Source organism: Aedes aegypti, chromosome 3 (assembly GCF_002204515.2).
Source record: "Aedes aegypti strain LVP_AGWG chromosome 3, AaegL5.0 Primary Assembly, whole genome shotgun sequence".
Classification (NCBI taxonomy): domain Eukaryota; kingdom Metazoa; phylum Arthropoda; class Insecta; order Diptera; family Culicidae; genus Aedes; species Aedes aegypti.
The window spans coordinates 361,197,254-361,221,296 of record NC_035109.1 but is presented as its reverse complement, the minus strand read 5'-3'; the positions used below and the strand labels follow the sequence as shown (position 1 = coordinate 361,221,296).

General features: G+C 38.6%; 1 protein-coding gene across 5 annotated transcripts in view; it reads right to left on the bottom strand.

Annotated features, from left to right (window-relative positions):
• Window positions 1-24,043, bottom strand: part of LOC5568514 (transcription factor AP-2-epsilon) — a 213,147-nt gene that overhangs the window by 83,941 nt on the left and 105,163 nt on the right. Inside the window, exon 1 of one of the 5 annotated variants that reach the window (XM_021850495.1) lies at window positions 22,510-23,295. The exons of the other annotated variants lie outside the window; for them this stretch is intronic. Within the exon in view, the coding sequence (XP_021706187.1) occupies window positions 22,510-22,938 (429 nt within the window). The 5' untranslated portion in view covers window positions 22,939-23,295. Of the gene's footprint in view, window positions 1-22,509; window positions 23,296-24,043 lie in introns of those variants that run through there. 5 annotated transcript variants of the gene reach the window in all.

Genomic DNA, 24,043 nt, shown 5'->3' with positions numbered 1-24,043 from the left:
GGATTCAGCTGAATCCGTTCTCGGATTCAGTCAAATCCGTTCTCGGATTCAGAAGAATCCATACTCGGATCCAGGAAAATCCATTCTCAGATTGAAACGAATCCGTTATCGGGTTCAGGAGAATCGATTCTCGCATTCAAGAAAATCCGTACTCGGATTCAGGAGAATCCGTTCTCGGATTCAGGAGAATCCGTTCTCGGATTCAGGAGAATCCGTTCTCGGATTCAGAAGAATCCGTTCTCGGATTCAGGAGAATCCGTTCTCGGATTCAGGAGATTCCGTTCTCGGATTCAGGAGGATCCGTTCTCGGATTCAGGAGAATTTGTTCTCGGATTCAGGAGAATCCGTTCAAGGATTCAGGAGAATCCGTTCAAGGATTCAGGAGAATCCGTTCTCGGATTCAGAACAATCCGTTCTCGGATTTAGAAGAATCCGTTCTCGGGTTCAGAAGAACCCGTTCTCGGATTCAGAAGAATCCGTTCTCGGATTCTGAAGAATCCGTTCTCGGATTCTGGAGAATCTGTTCACAGATTTAGGAGAATCCGTTCTCGGATTCAGGAGAATCCGTTCTCGGATTCAGGAGAATCCGTTCTCGGATTCAGGAGAATCCGTTCTCGGATTCAGGAGAATCCGTTCTAGGATTCAGAAGAAACCGTTCCTGGATTCAGGAGAATCCGTTCTCGGATCAGTAGAATCCGTTCTGGCATTCAGAAGAATCCGTGCTCGGATTCAGGAGAATTCATTCTCGGATTCAGGAAGATTCGTTCTCGGTTTCAGGAGAATCTGTTCTCGGATTCGGCAAAACCCATTTTAGGATTCAGCTGAATCCGTTCTCGGATTCAGTCAAATCCGTTCTCGGATTCAGAAGAATCCATACTCGGATCCAGGAAAATCCATTCTCAGATTGAAACGAATCCGTTATCGGGTTCAGGAGAATCGATTCTCGCATTCAAGAAAATCCGTACTCGGATTCAGGAGAATCCGTTCTCGGATTCAGGAGAATCCGTTCTCGGATTCAGGAGAATCCGTTCTCGGATTCAGAAGAATCCGTTCTCGGATTCAGGAGAATCCGTTCTCGGATTCAGGAGAATCCGTTCTCGGATTCAGGAGAATCCGTTCTCGGATTCAGGAGAATCCGTTCTCGGATTCAGGAGAATCCGTTCTCGGATTCAGAAGAATCCGTTCTCGGATTCAGGAGAATCCGTTCTCGGATTCAGGAGATTCCGTTCTCGGATTCAGGAGGATCCGTTCTCGGATTCAGGAGAATTTGTTCTCGGATTCAGGAGAATCCGTTCAAGGATTCAGGAGAATCCGTTCAAGGATTCAGGAGAATCCGTTCTCGGATTCAGAACAATCCGTTCTCGGATTTAGAAGAATCCGTTCTCGGGTTCAGAAGAACCCGTTCTCGGATTCAGAAGAATCCGTTCTCGGATTCTGAAGAATCCGTTCTCGGATTCTGGAGAATCTGTTCACAGATTTAGGAGAATCCGTTCTCGGATTCAGGAGAATCCGTTCTCGGATTCAGGAGAATCCGTTCTCGGATTCAGGAGAATCCGTTCTCGGATTCAGGAGAATCCGTTCTAGGATTCAGAAGAAACCGTTCCTGGATTCAGGAGAATCCGTTCTCGGATCAGTAGAATCCGTTCTGGCATTCAGAAGAATCCGTGCTCGGATTCAGGAGAATTCATTCTCGGATTCAGGAAGATTCGTTCTCGGTTTCAGGAGAATCTGTTCTCGGATTCGGCAAAACCCATTTTAGGATTCAGCTGAATCCGTTCTCGGATTCAGTCAAATCCGTTCTCGGATTCAGAAGAATCCATACTCGGATCCAGGAAAATCCATTCTCAGATTGAAACGAATCCGTTATCGGGTTCAGGAGAATCGATTCTCGCATTCAAGAAAATCCGTACTCGGATTCAGGAGAATCCGTTCTCGGATTCAGGAGAATCCGTTCTCGGATTCAGGAGAATCCGTTCTCGGATTCAGGAGAATCTGTTCTCGGATTCAGGAGAATCCGTTCTCGGATTCAGGATAATCCGTTCTCGGATTCAGGAGAATCCGTTCTCGGATTCAGGAGAATCTGTTCTCGGATTCAGGATAATCCGTTCTCGGATTCAGGAGAATCCGTTCTCGGATTCAGGAGAATCCGTTCTCAGATTCAGGAGAATCTGTTCTCGGATTCGCCAAACCCATTTTAAGGTTCAGCTGAATCCGTTCTCGGATTTAGAAGAATCCATACTCGGATTCAGGATAAACCGTTCTCGGGTTCAGGAGAATCTGTTACTGGATTCAGAAGTATACGTTCTTGAATTCAAAATAATCCATTCTCGGATTCAGGAGAATCCGTCTACGGATTCCGGAGAATTCGTTTTCAGATTCAGGAGAAGTCGTTTTCAGATTCAGGAGAATCCTTTTTCGCATTCAGGAGAATCCGTACTTGGATTCAGAAGAATCTATTCTCGGATTCAGACAAATCCGTTCTCGGATTCAGGAGAATCTGTTCTCGGATTCAAGAGAATCTGTTCTCGGATTCAGGAGAATCTGTTCTCGGATTCAAGAGAATCTGTTCTCGGATTCAGGAGAATCTGTTCTCGGATTCAAGAGAATCTGTTCTCGGATTTAGTCGAATCCATTCTTGGATTAAGCCGAATTCGTTCTTGGATTCAGTCGAATCCGTTCTCGGATTTAGCTGGATTTTGTCAGATTCTTTCGAATACATGATTGCTACAGCTGAAGCAAATTTAGACTAATTGAGAACGAATTCCATGAGGACGAACCAATTCAATTGAATGCGGAAAACTCTCTGAGAAAATAGTGAACTTATCAGATTTTCATTTGGAATTGTTCTTTGATTAAAATATCGATAAATGTTGAATAGTAAAATAAACAGTCATAGAATAAAGGCCATTGACTGGACTCCGACACGAGCCATGAGAATAAGTCATAAAACCACGAATGACCACACCTCAATTGAATGTTCATGTTTTCGAAAACCAAAAAAAAAAAAAAGCAAACATTTCACCACCAAACAACCTGTTTTACGATCGCCGTAAATACGAAATCGATCGGTTTGGCCAATTTTGGTGTTTTTTTTGTCGCTCGTCCGGAAGGCGAAATTTTCTATTGAAAAGTAGAAGTTTTCTAATCAACTCCGACGAACCTAAACTGGTTGGTTTGGTAAATCTAATTTTACTGCCTCCTGTGCGATAGAGATCACTTGTTATGTTTAGGAACGAACAAAAAAAATGCGCTCTTACCGGCAATGGATCGTTGGAAACGTTTTTGAAACGTTTTGGAGTAGTCGCTCTTTTTCGGACGAATTGCACCATAAACGATCGTGGCGTTGATGGTATTTTTGCGCGAAACAGCCCACAAGGAGGTGAAAGGAGATGCTGGGAAGATAAAATTAATTACATTTCTAATTTGGTCCCGGTGCGATGCGATGTGGGGTGGTGGTGTTGGTGGCTCGCTCTCATGTCAGACCATGTGTGCGAGAGTTCGAGGAGAGGTACGGTTGGCAAAAAAAAAAACTGAGTCGCGTTCGCGTTTTCTATCTCTCGTCCCCGGCTAGTGGCTCAGTGACCATCAACGGAGTCCCGGGGAGAAAAGACCCGGGCAGCAGCACACATGAGCGAAAAAAAGTACATTATAAAAGAAGATTAATGATTAAATTGTAGCAACATGATTTATAATCCTGGCGATAGATTCGGTTGATTTTCGGCTCCGTTGGCTTGATTGACCGAATTATCCGCTCGGTGGCCGTTCGGATCGGGATAGCGATCGGAGCGGGTTCGATGCGATCGGGGCTATGATTGCACGAAACTAGATCGCAGTTTTTTTTTCGGAACAAAGGGGAATGTTGATGACATAGTAAGCCACCCATGAGAGTCATGTTGGTCGAGAAAAGGAGTATGAGGAGTATGATTTTTTGAATATTACACATCATTGAAAAGGTTGTACTACTTTCCCCGAAACGCAACTTTCTCGAATACCAGTTCTCCGAACACCCCGTTTCCCCGAATAACTCATTTCTCCGAAAAGTTTTTGGCATAACTTCATACATTTAAGGGTGGTGAACGTCCCTGTAATCTGATATGCACCATTCTATATATGATTGGTGTCTCTAGCAATATGTCAGCATTTTATAGAAACTATAAAGTGCTCAATGATCGATTCTTTTTATAGCATTTTATATGAACGTTTTAAAAACTTATCAGCGTACCAAAGCGCTCAGAAAACATACATTTCCATCGGCTTCGAAAATGTTGCTCTGGCCGTCCATAATTTGTCCAATGAATGTTATAAAACCTTATTTCACGACTTGTAGGTGGTAAAAAGATGGTATCGATTTGAATCCGCGGAACCATTAAATGAAATGCAATCCACCAGAGACAAACCCGTTTTGCGGCGTATCACGCGTCGCAAAACGACAATCTCCAACCCAATTTGCCAGATTAGCATGAGGAGGTGACATGCATTCAATTGAAGTCCACACTTTACAACCGATCAAAGCTGATTCGCTCACATCAATTTCACGATTATTTCCCGTTGCGAAATGCACAAAAAAAAAACTCTTGAAAGACTAAACCGCATCGCATCATCCCCACAGCGACTCGTGCCCGACACTCCGCGCATCCTCCAAAACCCAAACGGTTGTCCGACAAACTCGCGCAATTTGTACGCATTATCGCGCTTCAATTCGCGCATCGCGTCAAGTGTATATTGTTGTGTCGGGATTAAACTCGCCAATACTAAGCCCAAAAGAAGAAAGAAATCCCGGTGAGGCAAGAAACGGGAGGGCAACAAAGCCAACAATTCAATACAGCCGCTTTCGGCCGCCACAATCGAAGCACACAATCAGAAACACTGATTTTCTTTTCATTATCGCCCCAAAAGCTCGGCGGCCGGCCGCTCGGTTCGATTGCGCGGCGGCGTCGTTGACTTCCTTTTGGTCGATTTCCCATCATCCGTCGTCCATCGTCGTCAGGTGTTGCTGCTGGCCTGGCTGCGCCTTGGCGATGACCCACATTTGGGATCTGATCTTTTTTTTGGCACGTCCCAGCATCCACAGCAGCCGCAGAAGAGAGGTGAGAATGTGCAAAGCGCTTTCTTTGATTGTCCCGATCTTGGTCCCGGCCGGTAGGTACCTACATGTGTGCAAGGTGCTTCTCAGACCATTATTATCAGAAAAAAGAAATCTCTATGAGTTCAATATTCGTTTTCTATCGCTCTGCATATCTGAGCAAAATTTAAAAAAAAGTCGTAGGGCTCATTTTGAAATTCTCTTTTTTTTTCGCTGCCCATAAGGCATAACTGTCCCATATGAAAAAGTAGGCATTGACAAAAATAGCGCTCAAAGTTTGAAGTTTGTCTCCTCATACAAACATTCATAATTTTCTAGTACATTTCTGAATGCCATATTCACTTATCACGTCGCACATATAATTTATTTCACTTTTTTTGATTAGCAATAATTATAAACAATTTCAATATGGGATAGCACACACTTCTTATTTTTCCATGACATTTTGAAACAAAGTGTGTTAATTTTTGTGTGAATAATAAAGTATAGATGAAAACATGGATGTTTCGATAGGAAAGGTGTTGTGTCAGAAATGCATATTAGACTGGCCCTTAAACAAAAAAGTTGTAAAATTCAACGGGGCACCTCCTAGATATGGGCCTTAGGGTAGGAAAAAAGTTCTGTCAATTGGTTGCTCGACCAGCTGACGCATTCAATTTGAAGTTTGTATGGGATAGTCGTTTGTAGGGGTCCAGATAGCCGTAGCGGTAAACGCGCAGCTATTCAGCAAGACCAAGCTGAGGGTCGTGGGTTCGAATCCCACCGGTCGAGGATCTTTTCGGGTTGGAAATTTTCTCGACTTCCCAGGGCATAAAGTATCTTCGTACCTGCCACACGATATACGCACGCAAAAATGGTCATTGGCACAGTAAGCTCTCAGTTAATAACTGTGGAAGTGCTCATAAGAACACTAAGCTGAGAAGCAGGCTCTGTCCTAGTGGGGATGTAACGCCAGAAAGAAGAAGAAGATGGGATAGTCGTCTCAAATATATTGATAATTGACCCAATTTTACTGTTTCGTTCCGTATACTAGTTGATCGTGATACCCTAATGAACATAACTACAGAAGGTTGTAACTGGATTCAATCTTATTTTCATTACCATCATGTTGAAAGTTAGGCTTAGATCAGCACGGGGTACAATCACTTATATGCATGTGCCTTTGGCAGCAGCTCGCCCAGCGTCATAGGTGGCTATGGTGCGCTTATTGGCAACTACCAAGCTATGTCGAAGAAATACAAAGCAGTATTGCATGATCTCCTTCAGATAATTAAAACATAAATTTTATCAATTTTAATCATGATACAACCTTCTACAATATTGTTTGCTATTATATCAAGTAGTGTTTTTGACATTGTGGGTCCAATTGAACGCGATTAACTATTTTCCTGAACCGATTAGTAAATGATGCGCTGTTTCTCATATGTTTGAGCTGAAAATCCCATATTAACTTCAACTCAAATGCGCCACCTCATGGAACGACCAAGTGTGCTTAATTTTTCAGAAAAGCTTCCTTTAATCCCAAGAAATAATCCTGGGAGGTGCCCCATAGAATCATACACCTTTATTTTCCTCCCATACTGAGCTGTGCCAGTCTAATGCATATGGGACAGTTATGCTTTTATGGGCAGTAAGCATTGAAGATTCGCATGTTGTGGAAAAAAGTAACTCCAATCAGCTTATTTTAGCACAAAGATTTTATCAATATAGCTCTGCCAATGAGAGTTTGCATGAGAAACGCTAAGCGCATTTGTTCAGGTCATCCCTACTAATTTTATCACGCTCTCACTCTGAAGGAATTCCTAATAGATTTATGGCTGAATTCTTTGATATATTTGGATGAGATATTTGTCTGATATTTTGCAAGACATTATCAGATTTCAAAGTAGATACTTGCTGTATTCCGGTACCAATGGATGTGGTATAAAGCAGTTTTATACAAAAACAGATAGCATTTTAAATAAGCCATATAATTGTAATAACGCCGAATGTCTATTATACCAAACATCATGATGCAAAACGTCCTTATGCGGAATGACTGTATGTGAAATGTACCGTACAAAAAGTATTCCATTTTCGTTTGTATATGAGATAGGGCGGCGTCCATTTATTACCTATTATTTATTCCTCCACTCCGTAACGCTTTCTATATGAAAATTAAAAAAAAAATGGTTTGAGTTATAACGTTTGAGCCTACCCCATCCCACCTTTCGAGCGTTACGTAATTTGTGGACACCGCTTAAGATTCTAGACAATCGATGAAGTCAAGCCGAAATATTCGGCCTGCCCGCGGGCATAGGCGATTGATTCTATTTCCTTTCCTTTTGCGAACGCTTTAAACATCTATGTCAAAGAAGAAGTTGGGCAGGCCTGTCTTAAAATATTGAAGGGTTTCTTTCAATGCTTTAACATAATATCTATTCTAAATATTCTTTGTTGTTATCAAGTCTTTGTTTTAATACTTGAGTAGACTTCATCTTCAACTATTTTTCATATTTCTTGGAACATCATCGTAGTAAACTGTAGTAAATTTTATTTTTAACGGATTCATTCCATGAAATGAACATGTCAAGTAATAGGTACTTTTGTAAATAATTAAAGACATTGCTAGATGTTTTGGCCACTTCCATTGGCGGAAAATTTCTCAGTTAGTTTCTGTCCGAAATATTCTATAAGGTTTCATAACATTGTTCTAGGGGCTCTCTCTTTGTAGAATCTCGAAGGAGACCGCAACTCCAAAAAGGTTGCGAACCGCTGCTTTACGACATTCTGTATAATGGAAACCTCTAAGCAACTTCGCATCTCAGTTTTTTTTTAGAAACATGTGCAAAATATTAAATTTGTACGCAAAATTGATGATTGTTGCTAAGTTACCCAACGATTTCTAAGTAATGAAAATCAGTCGGTTTTGTACTGACATAACTGAAAAAGTATCAGCATACTTTCTGTATGTAAGCACAATTAATGATACTTTTTCGAATCTATGTCAATTATGGGAACTAAGTTTTATCACTTGGAAAATGTTAGATGAAAATCCAACATGGCTGCCAAAACGAATGACGGGCTACTTAACCTTAAGAACTCCTTAGAAGTTCGTAGGAACGTCCGATAGCTTCTAGGAAGTTGTTTCCATCTGGGGACCTTCAAACACGTTTTGCGCACTTTATAAGTCTTCGGAAACAATTGTGAGGAACGTTGAAATATATTTATTGGTAACCTCTGGCAAGTTCTTTTGAAATTCACAAAAAGTAGTATATAAAATCTAAAAAATGCTCACAATAGCGAAATATGAAGCATGTTCGTGGTGACAGATGATAGACAGTTTGCAAGCCATTTCGTGACATACAAACGCCTATTAATTTTTATTTATATAGAAGGATAGATAGATTTATATAGATTATACTTTCTTATAAATCCTAAAAAGAAAAAAGGCAAAACTAAATAAAACATTCCTTCATTTACTATTACTATAAGCCTGAATATGTTGACTCATTTTAAGGCGAATATATTACTAACATTATTTAATATGCTTTATACTAAGTTCAGAACGTTCATGTGGTGAAATTATCTACAACTTTGCCCAAGGTTGATCCATCACAAAAATAATACTCTCTTAAGAAGGGCTTCTACATCCCGAACAACTTCTCTCAAGACACCATACCTCTAAAACCAACTTTTCGGTTGCAAAACAATTTCGGTCACGAATTCAGTCCCTTGGAAACACTGTACAAAGGAATATAAGAGGAATATTGATTATTAGTGTTGAGTAGTTCTGTTCTCAAACTTTACAGCACTCAAAATACGAATAATATCTCATCTATCCAGAAAAATTATGAAATTCTTAAAAATGAGCTTATTTTTCCTCACATGCATTGAGTAGTTCAATATTACTGAAAAAACTTCAAAGTTTTCAAAGTAGGTAAGCGACAAATTACACAATTTGATAAAAAACTAGAGAAAGATCTTGTTTTGCGAATTATATATCCGCAGGCGACAAAAATACATTACGTAAATTTCATTTTACGCAAAGCACTTGAAGTAAACAATAAATTGACGTAAATTTGATAGTCTTTACACTTAATAATGCGTCAATGCGACGGAAAAGTTGTGTTATCCAAACAATATTAAGTTCAATGTTACAGAAAGCTACGTCCACACTTAAATTATTTTACGGATTCCTGTAAAATCTGAACAGCTGAACAGTTCGGTGAAATAAATTAACGGAGTACGGTAAATTTTTACAGTATTCGGTGAAAAATCACCGGGATCCGTGAAATTTCGACGAAATTACGGTGTTTCATTTCACCGAACTGTTCAGCTGTTGAGATTACGGTGAAATTCACCGTAAGAGCTTAGTTTGTCAGTTATGTCCTTTATATTCGCCATTTAAATTGCTTTAATATGTCGAGTATCTATATTGTAAATCTACCCTATTTATTCCTAAGTCTGATCGTTTGAAAACGATTTCAATTCACAAACCTTCGCTTTAGTTAAATAGAGGATTGATTGAATCTCCACTCGTGAACCTTCAACATGATTCAAATTATGACTGAAAGACCATGATGTCAATGATAACACGAAACAAATATGTGTTTTTGAGGACATTGGAACAAATAATAGAATTTTACATTTGCGAGGACCCTATGCCAAACGTCTTTATGCCTAATGGGGCACAATCTTCCACCTTCCGTTGTTATATAAAAAAGACATCAACGAAGCTTGTTTAACCAAGACTTGATTTTTATTTTTTTTTATCTCAACGAACCATTAACCTTAAGTACGTTGAGTTAGCGTTTACGGTCAATCTTCATTGAATATATTCAATAACAAACCGCGATGACTAGTTATAGAGATTTGTATTAATTACCTGTTTTTATGAAGGCTCACGCAGACTTTTGGACATTACGGAGCCAATAGCATCAAAACAAAGTTTGCACTCGCTTCGAAATTTCACTTTTCTAATCTAATAAAGTATCTTAGAGTCTCTAATCAAGGGTCGATTGTAGCAGAAATTGCCATTTGTCCTTCTCCGATGAATTTTTTAGTCCTGTTCAATATTTTTTGACCGAGTTTTACTCTGACTAACAGCAAATTCATAAGCTAGAATTTTTTTTCAAGGAAAGTAAAAAAAACTGCTATTGTTTCGCTACAAGAAATTTAAACCCGTGGCATTTGCAAGGATTTGTCTCAATAGTATATCAGTTCAACTCATTATCCGTATAAGTTGCAAGTTTAACATAGGTAGTACTAGCAAAAAAGTTAAATGTTCGGGGTACGGACAATCCGACACTGATTTCTCATCTGAGACTGTATGTCTAGTGTTGCTGTCTTTTCATTATAAGGGACTGTCCATTATTTACGTAGATAATTATGCTGCCCCTAACTGTCCCATATGGAAAAAGAAGGCATTGAAGGATAGTGCTCAAAATTTGAAGATTGTCTTCTCATAAAAATGTTCATAATTTTCTAGTACATTTGTACATGCCATATTCATTTTGCACAACCACACAGTTTACATATTTTGCTTCTGTTGATAACAAAAAAAAACTTGAATACAGATCACGTTTTGCAGTTGCAATTTGGGTTGAAAGTTCATACAGAGACTGTTATGCCTTTATTTTTCAATATGGGACTGCAAAAACTTCTTTTTTTCATTATATTTTCCAACGTAGTTTTTGGCGAAAGGGAGAATCAATGATAACAAGTTGACCGAACATATTAAACTCTCCACAATTTGGTATCGTAACTTGGTTGGTTTATATGCCGATCTACCAAGACTGATTTAAATCCCACATAAACTGGAAAGTTTTTCTTAAGATTTCAGTTCAAAGTTTTAATTAATCGTACTATTTGCTTTTCTACCTGATTATTACATATTAGTCTTTTTTGGCTGAAAAATATCGGAGAGTATATTTCATAGCTAGTACAATGGATGTTCCATAATTTTCTGCATTGTCATCCAACTATCTATGCTTATGTGCTAAGTTTTTATGGTATGTTTCTTCTGATAGTAATGGCAAATGAAAAACCCAGTGAACAGTTATTGTTTTATTTATTGAACTTATGCCTCCTAATTCGCAACTTCTTAACGGGCTCAATGATATTGTTTTAAAATTTTGCCCAGATATGCAGATAAGCTATAGAAATCGGCTGAGCACAAATTTTATGGACATTTTTTTCTGATAATAACGGTCTGGGACACACTGTGCCGTGTACAACGCCAGGGTTGGTTCGTTGTAATGATGGGATTTTCTCGGCCCGGAATGGACTTTAAAAGGCTCTTAACAATTCGATGTCGATAAAAAAAAGTTATTGCCCGCGCCGCGCGGAGAATCTCGGTTTCGTTTTGTGGATTCTGGTCGCACCGCGCGAAATGAGTCAGAAGAGTGTAGGTACCTGCTGCCAAAGGGTGGGCCCGTGGGATGTCCAGTCAGTGTGCCCTGGCCGGGAAAAAATGTACAATGTGGATCTGTTTTGGGGAAGGAATTTTTTTTTGGGGCGATTCGGTCGGCCCAACAAGTGAGAATGCACCGCGCCGGACTTTGGTTTCGGCCGGCCAAGGCGGTGTTTTTATCGCACTTGCTCCCTGCGCGTCATTAATTTGTCGGTCGGGGTTGTACAAATAAGAAAGCAGATAAGCAGTAAGAGTAATTACAGGTTAATAATAATTTATTGGAATGTTATTGCTCCGGGAGTGAAAAATGTGACAAAAATTATGGACACGCATGTTTTTGGGACCCTTTGGGAAGAGAATAAACGCCGATAAACGCTCTGGAAACTGATATCTGATAGGTGAATTAGTCTTTTGTTCGAGAGAAAATCAATTGTATAAGTGGATTGCACGTTTGGGATGTGTAAATTAAAATCGTTAAACTTATTTCGGTTCTGAATAATGACAGTGTGGAATCCTGCAACTAGTTCATACAGGTGAAACGATCATGCTACTGCAGATGTACAGAAATGGAATCTTTCATTTATGAATTCTATTTTGAACGGGCAAATTTACTTAGCAATCATAAGTTAATTTTTTTTACAAATTTGCTAAGTAGAATAATGCCATCACGCTTCTGGTAGACCAAAAGCCATATTATTGGAGGTGTCAGATGCGAATTGATCCGAGAATGAATTCAATATAATCCGAGAACATGGATTCAAAAGAATCTGAGAACGGATTTGGCAGATTTCGTTACCAAATGCGATAAAATTTTAAAAATAAAGAAGAAATAAAAATTTTCACAAATATCAGCTAATTTATGGCTATCAGGAGCATTTAAAGTCACAGCCTTAAGTGTTCGGAATATGAGTCAAAACGGTAAATCAGAACTCGATCAATAACACAAACACATCAGTAAATTGATCAAATCAGTTTCCTCAATCCGCCCCTGGCTCGATCTCATTCGATCGATTAATCCCGATTGCGATTCAACTGACCGAAAGCATTTGAAAATATTTCAAATTTTCTAATCAGCACGGTTACTTGCCGTTCGCTGATCGTTAGTCGAACTGGTGCGTACACATTCAGCAATAGGCATGGGGAGGATTTTCAATTTACACAACCCGAACAAGAGTGAGCGACTGGGACTCGAGGACCCAAACGGAATCTTGCAAGTAATCCGAGGTACGTCAATCATTCAAGATTACTGAATTAATTATTCTGCGCCTTCCGATCCGGGTGATGGGGCTTCGGAATAAGAGGGGAAGGGACTTTCGCTCGCGTATCGTGAAGCTGGAACTAATCAAAATCTGTTTCTGGAGCTGCTGAATCTGAGGTGTATGCAAAGAATGGTAGCTGACAGTGGAACCATAGATAAACAGACGCCCTCGTGTGTTAAAATACACTCTAATAAAGATTTAAAAAAAAAAAAAAAAAAAAAAAAGATAAACAGACGTAACGCGCAAATTTCTTTAAAATATATCGCCCAGTTTACATAATCATCTTTGGGTGAGTATATTGCACGAAATACTGCGTTGCCAACAAGATGGCGCTAGTGTGAAATGTCAAACATGAAAGAAAACGATGCGCTTACTTCTCGATGTGAAGTTTGAAGCATGGCGAATTTAAAGTGATCGTGGTCAATGGAATTTTCGTCCGTGTTACGTCTGTTTATCGGTGGTTGAACCTTCTTTCAAAAACCGAATGAGTTGATGAAAATGGTTGATGAAGGAGCAGAGATGGTATCGAATGTTGAAATATTGCAGAGAGGTTTACATTCAGTGGCGCTCGAAGTAATCACGTGTTGGTTGTGCGTCAATCCTCTTTCTGTAAATCTTTGTCTGAACTAGATGTTTTCGACTGTTCCGTCAAGTGTTTTCTTTGAGATTATTTCCATAAAATTTCATTAAATCATTAAAGTCAGCGATCTTCACATACAAGTTTTATTAATGATGTCCAAAAATTTGCCATCAGGTCAGATCGAAACGACTGATAATACTTTCCTCCTAAAGCATGTAGGTAGGTACAACAAATCTCCAAGGAAAGTAGACCGGAAGGCAAATCTATGCTTCTCTGTCATTCTTTCCTCCCGAAACCCACGACGACAAAAGCGCGGTGTGAATGAGCTTTGTTATTATTAGTCCCCTGGCAGCCTACCGGCGATTTATGTCAAAAAATACACCGGTGTGAAACATATTCTTCCTCCCATAAACACATCCCCGACCCTCACACGTACGTTCCTCTCAGACCTAACTATAGAGAGAGGGGTAACCGTCCGGCTCCATAAATTCCCCCCTTCGCTCAGCGTCATCCACTTGAGCGCGGTCAAAGCGCACGCGTCCGTATCGCTGTGATCACGACGGCGACATCGGGTTCCCGACCAAAATCGCATAACAAGATTGTAACACATTCCTACTAACAGTTGTTGGAAATAACAGCAGTTAATATAATTCCGTTTTAAAGATGGGTTTCTTCTTAACTTGTTATGTTTAACTTAATAGATGTAACAACATTTGTTAAGTTTTCGACATTATAATCATACGTTTGTTGTTCATAACATCTAAAGTTATGGACAGTAGCATTATTTTTTGAATAATTTTGTTATTTTGTAACATCCTTGAAACAAAGATTTAGACAGTTTTGTTTTGTTATTTTAACAATACATGTTTTATAATAACTGATGGTATAAAAAATCAGAGATACACATTCTAACATGATCTTGTTTCTCCCATCTGATCGGGTTGTGATCGCGCAGCGTTCGTGTTCGACAGCAGCGAATTATTTTAATTCGCTCAACTCGAGACTCCAGGGCGCTTCGCTTCGTTCGGCAATCTCGTAACTGTGGTGAGAATTGGGTCTCTTCTTGAACCTGAGCCGAACTGATTCAACTCTCGAGCTAGAGGACCCCTTTTTCCACAGACACAGACGACGGATATCCGACTGAGAAGTTTTCTCGTCTGTGGGACACTAAAATTTGTGATATTTAATTAATAATCAATAACGATTGGCACTTGGGTGTAGTGGAGTCGAACGAACACAGTGTGATTGTTGCCCCAGAGGAAGTGACGACGAATACCTCCCCTGGTGAACCGGGCGGGATCTGCACTTCCTGTGCGACTTTACCACGTAACGTGAGATACATTCGTTTGAGACCCTTGTCGGGTCGGGGTTCGTTGCTTGAAGGCGTGTAAGTCTTTTTCGGTTAAATTATTCACATGTTTGCTGTGAAATGAATGAACTTTTTCACTGATCGAATAATGAATAATTGGATGGACGTAGAGTAGATGACATCTATAAAATTCTTCTTCTCTCTAGCGTTACATCCCAGCTGGGAATTGGCTTGCTTCTCAGCTTACTGTTCAGGTGTTCTTATGAGCACCTCCACAGTTATTAACTGGAAGCTTTCACACTAAGCTAATACGGTGAATTTCACCGTAATCTCAACAGCTGAACAGTTTGGTAGAATAAAACACCGTAATTTCGTCGAAATTTTACGGATTCCGGTGATTTTTCACCGAATACTGTAAACATTTACCGTACTCCGTTAATTTATTTCACCGAACTGTTCAGTTGTTGAGATTTTACAGGAATCCGTAAAATAATTTAAGTGTTTTCTTTGTCAATTGACCAAATTTGTATGTGTATATCGTGTGGCACACACGATGATACTCTTTGCTCTGGGAAGTCGAGAAAGTTCCAAGCCGAATAGATCCTTGATCGGTGGGATGTGAACCCACGACCCTCAGCTTGGTCTTGCTGAATAGCTGCGAGTTTACTGCTACGGCTACCGAGCCTCCATATAGATATGGTACTGAACTATGTAAAGTACGTATTGACCGTGTTTCCATACAAAGTGGTAAAGTTTGGAGGCCTGGATCTCGGATCTCAGTGCTTTAATTGACCTTTCACCAAATCTTGAAAGTAACTTTAAATTTTCCAGCTAGAAATTCAGAGCTTATCAGAAACAAACTTTTGAGGTATCGCAAATCTCTTTGAATTAAAAATAAATCTCATACGAACAAGCTTATAGCAATCTGTCTTTATGAAAAATTGTTAAATTTGTGTGTTTAACTTGTGTGTATTAACAAGTTTGTGGAATAACAATTTACTGTGTGTACTTTTGGGTGTAATACGAGGAAACAACATTCTGGAAAACGACATTCAACACATCCATTTTTAATTCATAAATATCCTGACAAATTTATCGTACATTTAGACTAAATTCACATGAAGAGGGTGAAAGCCTACTGATACTATATATAGGACGAGTTCGAATGAAGCGTGTTTAGATATTTTCAGTTTGATGACTAACATATTTCAAGTATAAAGTAGTAGAAATGTCATTTTTTTCAAAACAGGTTGGACGACAAAACATCGAAAGACAAAATGTCAAGTTCCAAAACGTGGAATGCTAAAACATCGCAAGGACAAAACGTCGAAAAAAAGTTTTTGAAGGAAACGAACGTTTTGTGGAAGAGAATTAGAAGAAAACAAGAATTACTTGGAAGTATGATTCTCTATGTGCCAAACAGTGTTCGGTTGGGTGACAAAATTTCGAAAGAAAAAAACGTCGAAAACCATAACGTCTTAAGGATAAAACGTCGAAGGGGCAAAACGTGGAAAGGACAAAACGTCGAAAAAAAAATTGTAAGGAAACGATCATTTTGTGGTCAAATGATTCTCTCACGAAAGAATAAATAATTTACGGTGTGAGCGACTCTATGCATTGCATATTTATCGCTGAAAATTTATCGCTTTCGACGTTTTGGGATTCGCCGTTTAGGCATTCGACGATTTGTCTTTCGACATTTTGTCCCTAAACTCATTATTTAAGGCATTTTTAATCGACCAGAATGTGGAATGTGCAGTTTAGGGACAAAATGTTGAAAGACACAACGTCGAATGACAAAACGTCGAATGCCAAAAAATCGAATGGACAAAACGTCCAAAGCAGTAGTTTTTCAACACCGATTGCGATTTTTTTTGCCAGACATCTATTTTTTGGAATTGAATATGCTTTCGATAACTTTTGATACATAGTTAGTTATTTATTCTTTCGGAAGAGAATTACAAGAAATTCTCATTGTCCTAAAATTATTTTTTATCGATGTTTTGTCCTTGGAAGAACGATTCTTTTTTGAAAGAACAAATAATATATTTTTTTACAAATGCACATTTCATTGACCACGATTAAATTTGTTCATTAATTTATAATTATTTTCATTGACGACGATTGAATCTGGGAAACAATTCCAAATCGCTATTGCAATTTTATTACTTTCGTCGTTTTGTATTTTCGACGTTCAACGTCAAATCTCAACGTTTTGGCATTCGACGTTCTGTCTTTCGATGTTTTGTTTTTGAAGTTTTGTCCCTTAACTCAAAAAAAAGGGTTGGGTGACAAAATGTTGAAAGACAAAACGTTAAAGCCCTAAATTCGAATTCGATGCAAAACGTCCAAAGGAGTAAATAAGAAGAAAACAAGAATTAGGGGTATCGGAGGCAGAACGGACACCCCCAGTGTCTTTACATACGCGGATATTTTCAAACTTTAAATGCAAACAATATTTTAGTTATTTGTCAAAACCGTCGGTTATCTACTGAAAATGCAGAAACATTGTAATTATTATTGATTTCTAATCGAAAAATTGAACATGATTATATTGGCCTCGAAAGTTATAACATTCTCGCCTCATAGAATAAGGTTTGAGAGGCGGATGACTTCAAATTGTCCGATAATGTAGCTTCTGATTGAATCTCCAATGATTTATGTTGTGTTGAAAAATATAGTTGATTTTTTTCTGCTACTTAAAAACATCAGTACAATTATATGAAAATATCGTCTCCAGTTGGGGTAAAATGGGCACCGGGTGACAAAGTAGAGCTGACACTTTGAAATGAAACATAACATAAGAAACATGAAGAAAAACTAAACAAACTCAACGGAAGACAAACATTAATTTAATATAAAACAAGCGGTCACGGCAAACTTTGTCTTGTCATCAAGTAGGCTGTTGTAAAACATCATGTAATCAATGTTATCCATACAAAATAACACATTAGTCTTCTCCCGTTTTCCTGATTATTCAGGAGACCTTCCCAAACTTTTTCCTTGCACTATCACGTCACATCCCTTGTAGAGTGCAACTGTGAAAAACTTACCTCAATCCGGTCATAAGTTTTCAAGCCATTTCGTGACATATAAACACCACTCCATTTTCATTTATATAGAAGATAGAAGATAGAAGAATTCAATGTTTTATGCGATGATTATGATTCGGAACCACAAATTGGTTGAAAATCGTCGAGTGTGGATTATAAAAATACTGGAAGCAACATTGAAGGCATCACAACGAAAAAAGACTTCGATTGGATTTATTCGTCTTTAAGTAGCTGATCTATCCTTAGTGATAGCCTGAGTGTGTACTCCTTTTTACGAGGTCCTGTGAATTTTTGTGGGACAAATTCCTCATAAAAGTTAAAGTGCTCATATTGCCCCACAGGGGTGCCCTACCAAATATAAGATTTTTTTTAAACTTTTTGTCCTCTCGACGTTTTGTCTTTCGACATTTTGTCCCTAAACCGATGGAATCTACCGAGAATACAAAGTTGTACTCTCCAAAATTTTAGAAAATCTCATCAGGGGGCTCATGAGAACTTCATCAAACAATAAATTTATCAGAAGGATGTACATTGTACAACTCTCCCGAAGTATACAGTAATTGTAAGAGAGTGTAAGACAATTTCAAAAGGATTTGCTGAGAAATACACACTCACATTTGTTAGGTACAAGAAATCAGAAAATTGCTTAATATTTTATTCTATTTTTATTCTCAGTGCTCATTATCACCACGATCATGATTTTTAAGTGTCTGATCGATACCGATCATCACAGACGCTCTTATGTGCAATAACAGATGATATAAAATCTACTTAAAGAGAGAGCCACGACTAGAGTTTCCAATCCCGGGAACATTTCCCGGGAAATGAGATTTCCCGGGAAATGATTTTCTGTTTCCCGGGATTCCCGTATTTCCCGAGATTTCTGTAGTTCCCGGGAAGCTCTATTTAAATACAGAATTAACCATTTATTTTCAAATAAAGACACTTTTCATATCATATCAAACAATGTCCTCACTAGAGATGCGACGTGTTTGTGAATTGAAATTTTAGGTAAAATCAACCAAAAAAAGGGAACAAATCGGGATGCATTTCACTGACATTTTGTAGGTGATTTTTGCATGGCTTATTTCACAGGCTACTGCTTGGCAGTACAAGTTTGCAATACAATATAAAGAAACTTTTGAGGAATCTATTTCATGATTTGAGTAGGTTTATAAAGCTTTCAAGGTTTCTATTTGTTTGTTTTTTATTCTATTGTTGAAAAGATGTATTAAATGTTTGCAAATATTACAACTTCATACGATTGGGTTAAAATGACCGCCACATATAATTTTACTTAATTTTATTATTTTTTGATCATAAAGCCTAGCAAAAAACAAAGCCAACATTCTTTAGGAGAAACATACAGTATTGGACAAAACATTTGCAACTTTTTCGATTTTCCATACAAAATGGTCAACTTTGGTAAGCTAGGTCTCAGTTATTCATGGACCGATTTAAATCAAATTTTCACAAGACATTAGGCATAACTTAAATTTCAAAATATATATTTCAATGATTTTTCCAATCACGAGTTTAAAAGTAATAACGATTTTGCTTAAGAGTAATTTTCGTCGAAAAATTCGAAACTGTTTATCTGAAAATTCAATGGCCCTACAAAAAAAAACTGTTTTCAGAAAAATTGTTCGTCTCGTCAAAATCTACAACTTTGCTGAAGACAAAGGTATTTCTTCAATTTGCTTAGTTATGTCAATTATAAAAAATCGGCAAAAAAATTACTTCAGATAAACCATTATTGCTTTTAAACCCGTGGTTGGTAAAATCATTCAAAAATGTACCGTAATCCGGGGTAACATTGATCAGCGGGGTAACATTGATCGGTATGATCCTTCTCGTAAAAAGTTAAAATCATCATTTATCGATGAAATATTTTCAAAGCATGAATGATGCCTCTCTTTCTTACATTCATAAGCTAATAAAAATTAAGGTTTTTGTGAAAATTGCATTTCATTCATACGTAAATTTATTAACATTTTGAATCAATGATCTTTATCTCTATGGATTACACTACCAAAGATTCATGTCTCACACAAGTTCTGCAAATGGTATGAGCAAGGAAAATGTGATTGTTACTAGAAATGGCATCGCCGAAAACGATTCCGTTGTCAAATCTTTCATAATTTTATTCAATTATGCAACATTAACGAACTACTATTAGGAATTCAGAATTTCCTTAGTAAATTGCCTATTTTAGGCGTATTTCACGGTTCAAAGTGATTTTATTTTTGAAATAACTCAAAAAGTAAATGACTTGTAAGAGTTTGGTCTTCATATTCGGCTTCAGGGGCCATGATTTAAGTAAGCAACGACATTTTCAATATTACCGAACGTTGTTTACATGGGTGATCAATGTTACCCCATATCAGCTAAATCAAAAAATCACTTCAAACATTTATTTAAACATACTTAAATCTTTTGTAAACCAAAATGCAGTATATGGTTACGAGCGGTGGGTGCCAGTACTTGTTTTAAAAATATAAAACATGCGGCATTTGCATTTTCAAATGAAAAATTTATGAAATATCCCAAAAACTGATCAATGTTACCCCGGATTACGGTATGTTAAAATTCAAGTTATTTCTGAAGCACTGTAAAAATTTTATTCAAATCGGTCCATAAATGACTCAGATCCAATACTCTGAAATTGACCATTTTGTATGGAAAATCGAAAAAGCAAATGTTTTGTTCAATACTGTAAATAAATTACTCACAAAAAAAGAGAAAAACAATCGTACAAATGCAATGGGCTAAAATATAATATACATAAAATATAAATAATTTGAAAAAAATCCATCAAATAAGCAGTTTATACGTTTTAAGAATTTCCCGGGATCCCGTGAATTCCCGGGAAATGTCAATTTTATTTCCCGTTTCCCGGGAAGTCAATTCCCGGGAAAATTGGAAACTCTAGCCACGACTTACTACCGCTCTCATAAATGTCAAAGAAGTGGATGATAGGATGTGAGGGTTGCGGTCGGATTTAAATTTTATGCACAATCAAGTGCCGTTGATCGTTCCTTAAAACAAGAAGACAAATTGACCCTAACTATTGAAAATAAATAGTTTAATAATAACAAACTCACTCCATATTCATTAATTTGACTTATAGTCGAATTAATAACCGATTTTAACGTATCATTTATAATTTTATACGATATTTTAATGCTACTGTTATATGCATAAAAGCACAGAGAATAGACGTTCATCTTTTTTACAAATTTGCCGCTTTTTACACTTTGGCGCTAGTGTCGATATCAAAAATTGTCACTTGTCGCTAGCGATGCTTTGTGTACTAATGCATTTTGATGTTCACTAGTGACATCGTGTTGTCGAAACGAGTTTGTATGTCGGGCTGTCTGCGTTGCGATGGTTGATTCGAACTTTACACATGATTTAAATGAAATTTTGTTCGAGCCTCCACGTCTGTTCTCTGTGATAAAAGTGACTTGTGTGTCGTGTGCCGGAATTTAGCTGTACACACTTAGATCAAATTACTGGGGTCGGTAAAATTTTACTGGGTTTTGGAATTACCGAAAAAGTCAGTAAAATGAAAACTGTCGCCACGCGTAATTGAAAAGCAAATTTCACCATATTTTATTTTTTATCGATATATGATATAAAAAGAAAGTTCTCTGCAAAATTTCAGTAAAAAGTCTCTTTTTTTCGATTTCTGACATTTTTGTTTAGTTTACTGACTTTTTCGGTAGTTCCAAAACCCAGTTATTTTTACCGATTTTACAGATTGAGTGTGTATTTTGGACGCCGCAGTGTATACGAAGAAGCGTATTTTTTCCGCCCGGAAGGTACAGACGGCACTTAATTTCAATAAATCCGGTGAGCTTGTTCCATTTTGTATGAATCGCATTATCTTACAAAAAGGATTGGTATGCATGTTGATCGGTTAGTTTTCGCGGAGCTGAATGTGTTTTGTCACCATGCAATCGTTTTTTTCGTCCATTTTCGAAGATTGACATTTTGTTCGGTAAGCGCGTGCGGTCGAAAGATTGTAAGCTAGCTGACAGTGTGATGTTTATTCTTTAAATATTTTTGTCCGCGTATTGAAAGCGTGTTTTTTTTTCACGATCCGATAGCCCTGGAGGGAGCAGAAATATAGACCAGAATTATCGAAACTAAAGTATCGCGTACTGCATAGCACTACTAATTAATAATATAATTAATTAAACAAATGTTTTGTCTTTTGTTTGCCGTATTCAAAAAATTTAATTTAAAAACACTTAAACAGCAATGCTTTGGGTCCATCGCTAGCTTTTCAGGTGAATCTTATGACCTTTTGCCCATCCCAACCTCCGTAGCAAGAAAAGATGGACGTGGCCGGGAATAGCGATATTCATGCTTTTGGTAATATTGTTCATGATTGGACCAAGGTTTACTACCTAGCCTTGTTCCTGATTCTAATTCATATTATCTGCAGAGCTGTCAGATATCTGACATCTAGTGTTAATTAAGAACTGTGATAAGTGAAGGATTGAGATATGGCATCCCTTGTGTTGAACTGCCATAGATTACTGGATGGAAGTCTATCTTTCAGTATCATTGTTGTAGCATTGCACGGTGAGCTGTAAAAGCTAATTTCACTCTAAATGTTAACATTTCGCATACGATTACTCATATTTGTAGACCCGTTAAATTTCCCTGGGACCGGCCCTGCTCCAAAATCAAATGATCCATTAATCAATCGGACGACGACGCGACGCCAAGTCGTAGTCGTCGCTGTCGCCGCCGAATTTATCGAAATTAAGAAATAAACGGGGCCAAATTCATCGAATCCAGCACCGCGGGTCAAACTTACATCGTCATCGTCGTGTATAGAACTGCGCTCATCATCAATCAAAATCAGTTGATTTTTGCTCAGGTCATCGTCACAGTCGTTATTTGAATTACCACCACTACCACTGGATCGACTGCCCGTCATCGACGCCAGATTGTTGTTGGTGTCATTTCTGGAGCTGGTGGAGGTGCTGTTGTTGTTGCTGTCGTTCCCAGCCATCAGCTGGTTACCCACTACCGATACGGAGTTGAGGTCCATCGGTCCTCCCAGCTGGTGGTGATGACCTCCGCCGAAGTGGTGCGGATCGTGGTGCAGCAGGTGAGGATGGTGATGATGGTTTAGTGGTTTCATAATCTCCATGTTACTTTTGAGTATCTCGTTCAACGAATGGTGTCGTAGATCGTTAATCTGCGCCGGACCAAGTTCGGCACCCAGTTCATGGGACTTCATGGCGTTGAGTTCACTTAGGTAGCACAAAACCGAACTTCACTAATTTCAACGCTACTTGGCGGGATAGAGATAGAGAGTACACGTGTTTCCGCGATCGTGTCTACCGGTGCTAGTAACCGGACGATCGTCAATCAAGAGTTCACCACTAATCTTCACTGAGCGGCATCACTTGTCTTACATATCTCCACTGGACGTCCCTCCCGATCACTGATTCCGCCGAGGCATGTCTTCGGAAATGATAAATCGTTTCGGAGGTCGTAAAATGCACCGAACTATGAATGGCACGCACCCAGATTCTTCCCGGGCAAATGTCACGATCGATTGCTACAGCTAAAAACTATCACTAAATAACACACAAAACGGAAAAATCAAACGATCAAGACCCTACAGCGAACAAACGTTATTCGTATATTTACACGAGCGATCGTCCGAAAAAAAGAAACGGAAGAAAAACGATTGGATGGCACACGCGAATTCGGGACCCGCGACGGACGCACGATGCGTACGATCGGAGTATCACATGTAAACTACACACCGCTGGGTCGCTAATAATGGCCTCTAGCTATGTTTATGTTTTTATCGTTGTCCAACGCACACACAGGTTCTTCTCTCTGTCGTCGAGGCCCAGCCGGCGGGGTCCTCTCAGTGCGCTGCTGCTATAAGGAAAAAGCTTTTTTCGTTGCTTCGGATTGTGCTTCACAGGTGCAGGCGGACTCTCCGGTGCACTGTGAACCAGAATTCGGGATTTTGTAACGGAAGACGCGACTTCGTACTAGTACACGACACTAAAGATGGTCTTATAGTTGAGGTTCAAATACGCTTATCTATCGATGGATACAAACTCTAGTAGAATAAAATGGTATAGATATTCCACTAAACAGCTCGAGGATTTATTATCGTATCTGAATCACTTCAATCACAACTTTTCGATGTACATTTGGATTTGTGTAACTTTAAGTGCATGGAATTTCGTCGCGAAATATCGATTTTTGAACCACAGTGCATTGTTGAGCGATCGCATGCGAGAGAGACGATCCTCGCGCATTTCTTTTTGGAGAAAGAGAGTACAAGGGTCCGCTGGAGAGTCCGATCTTGAGGTCCACCG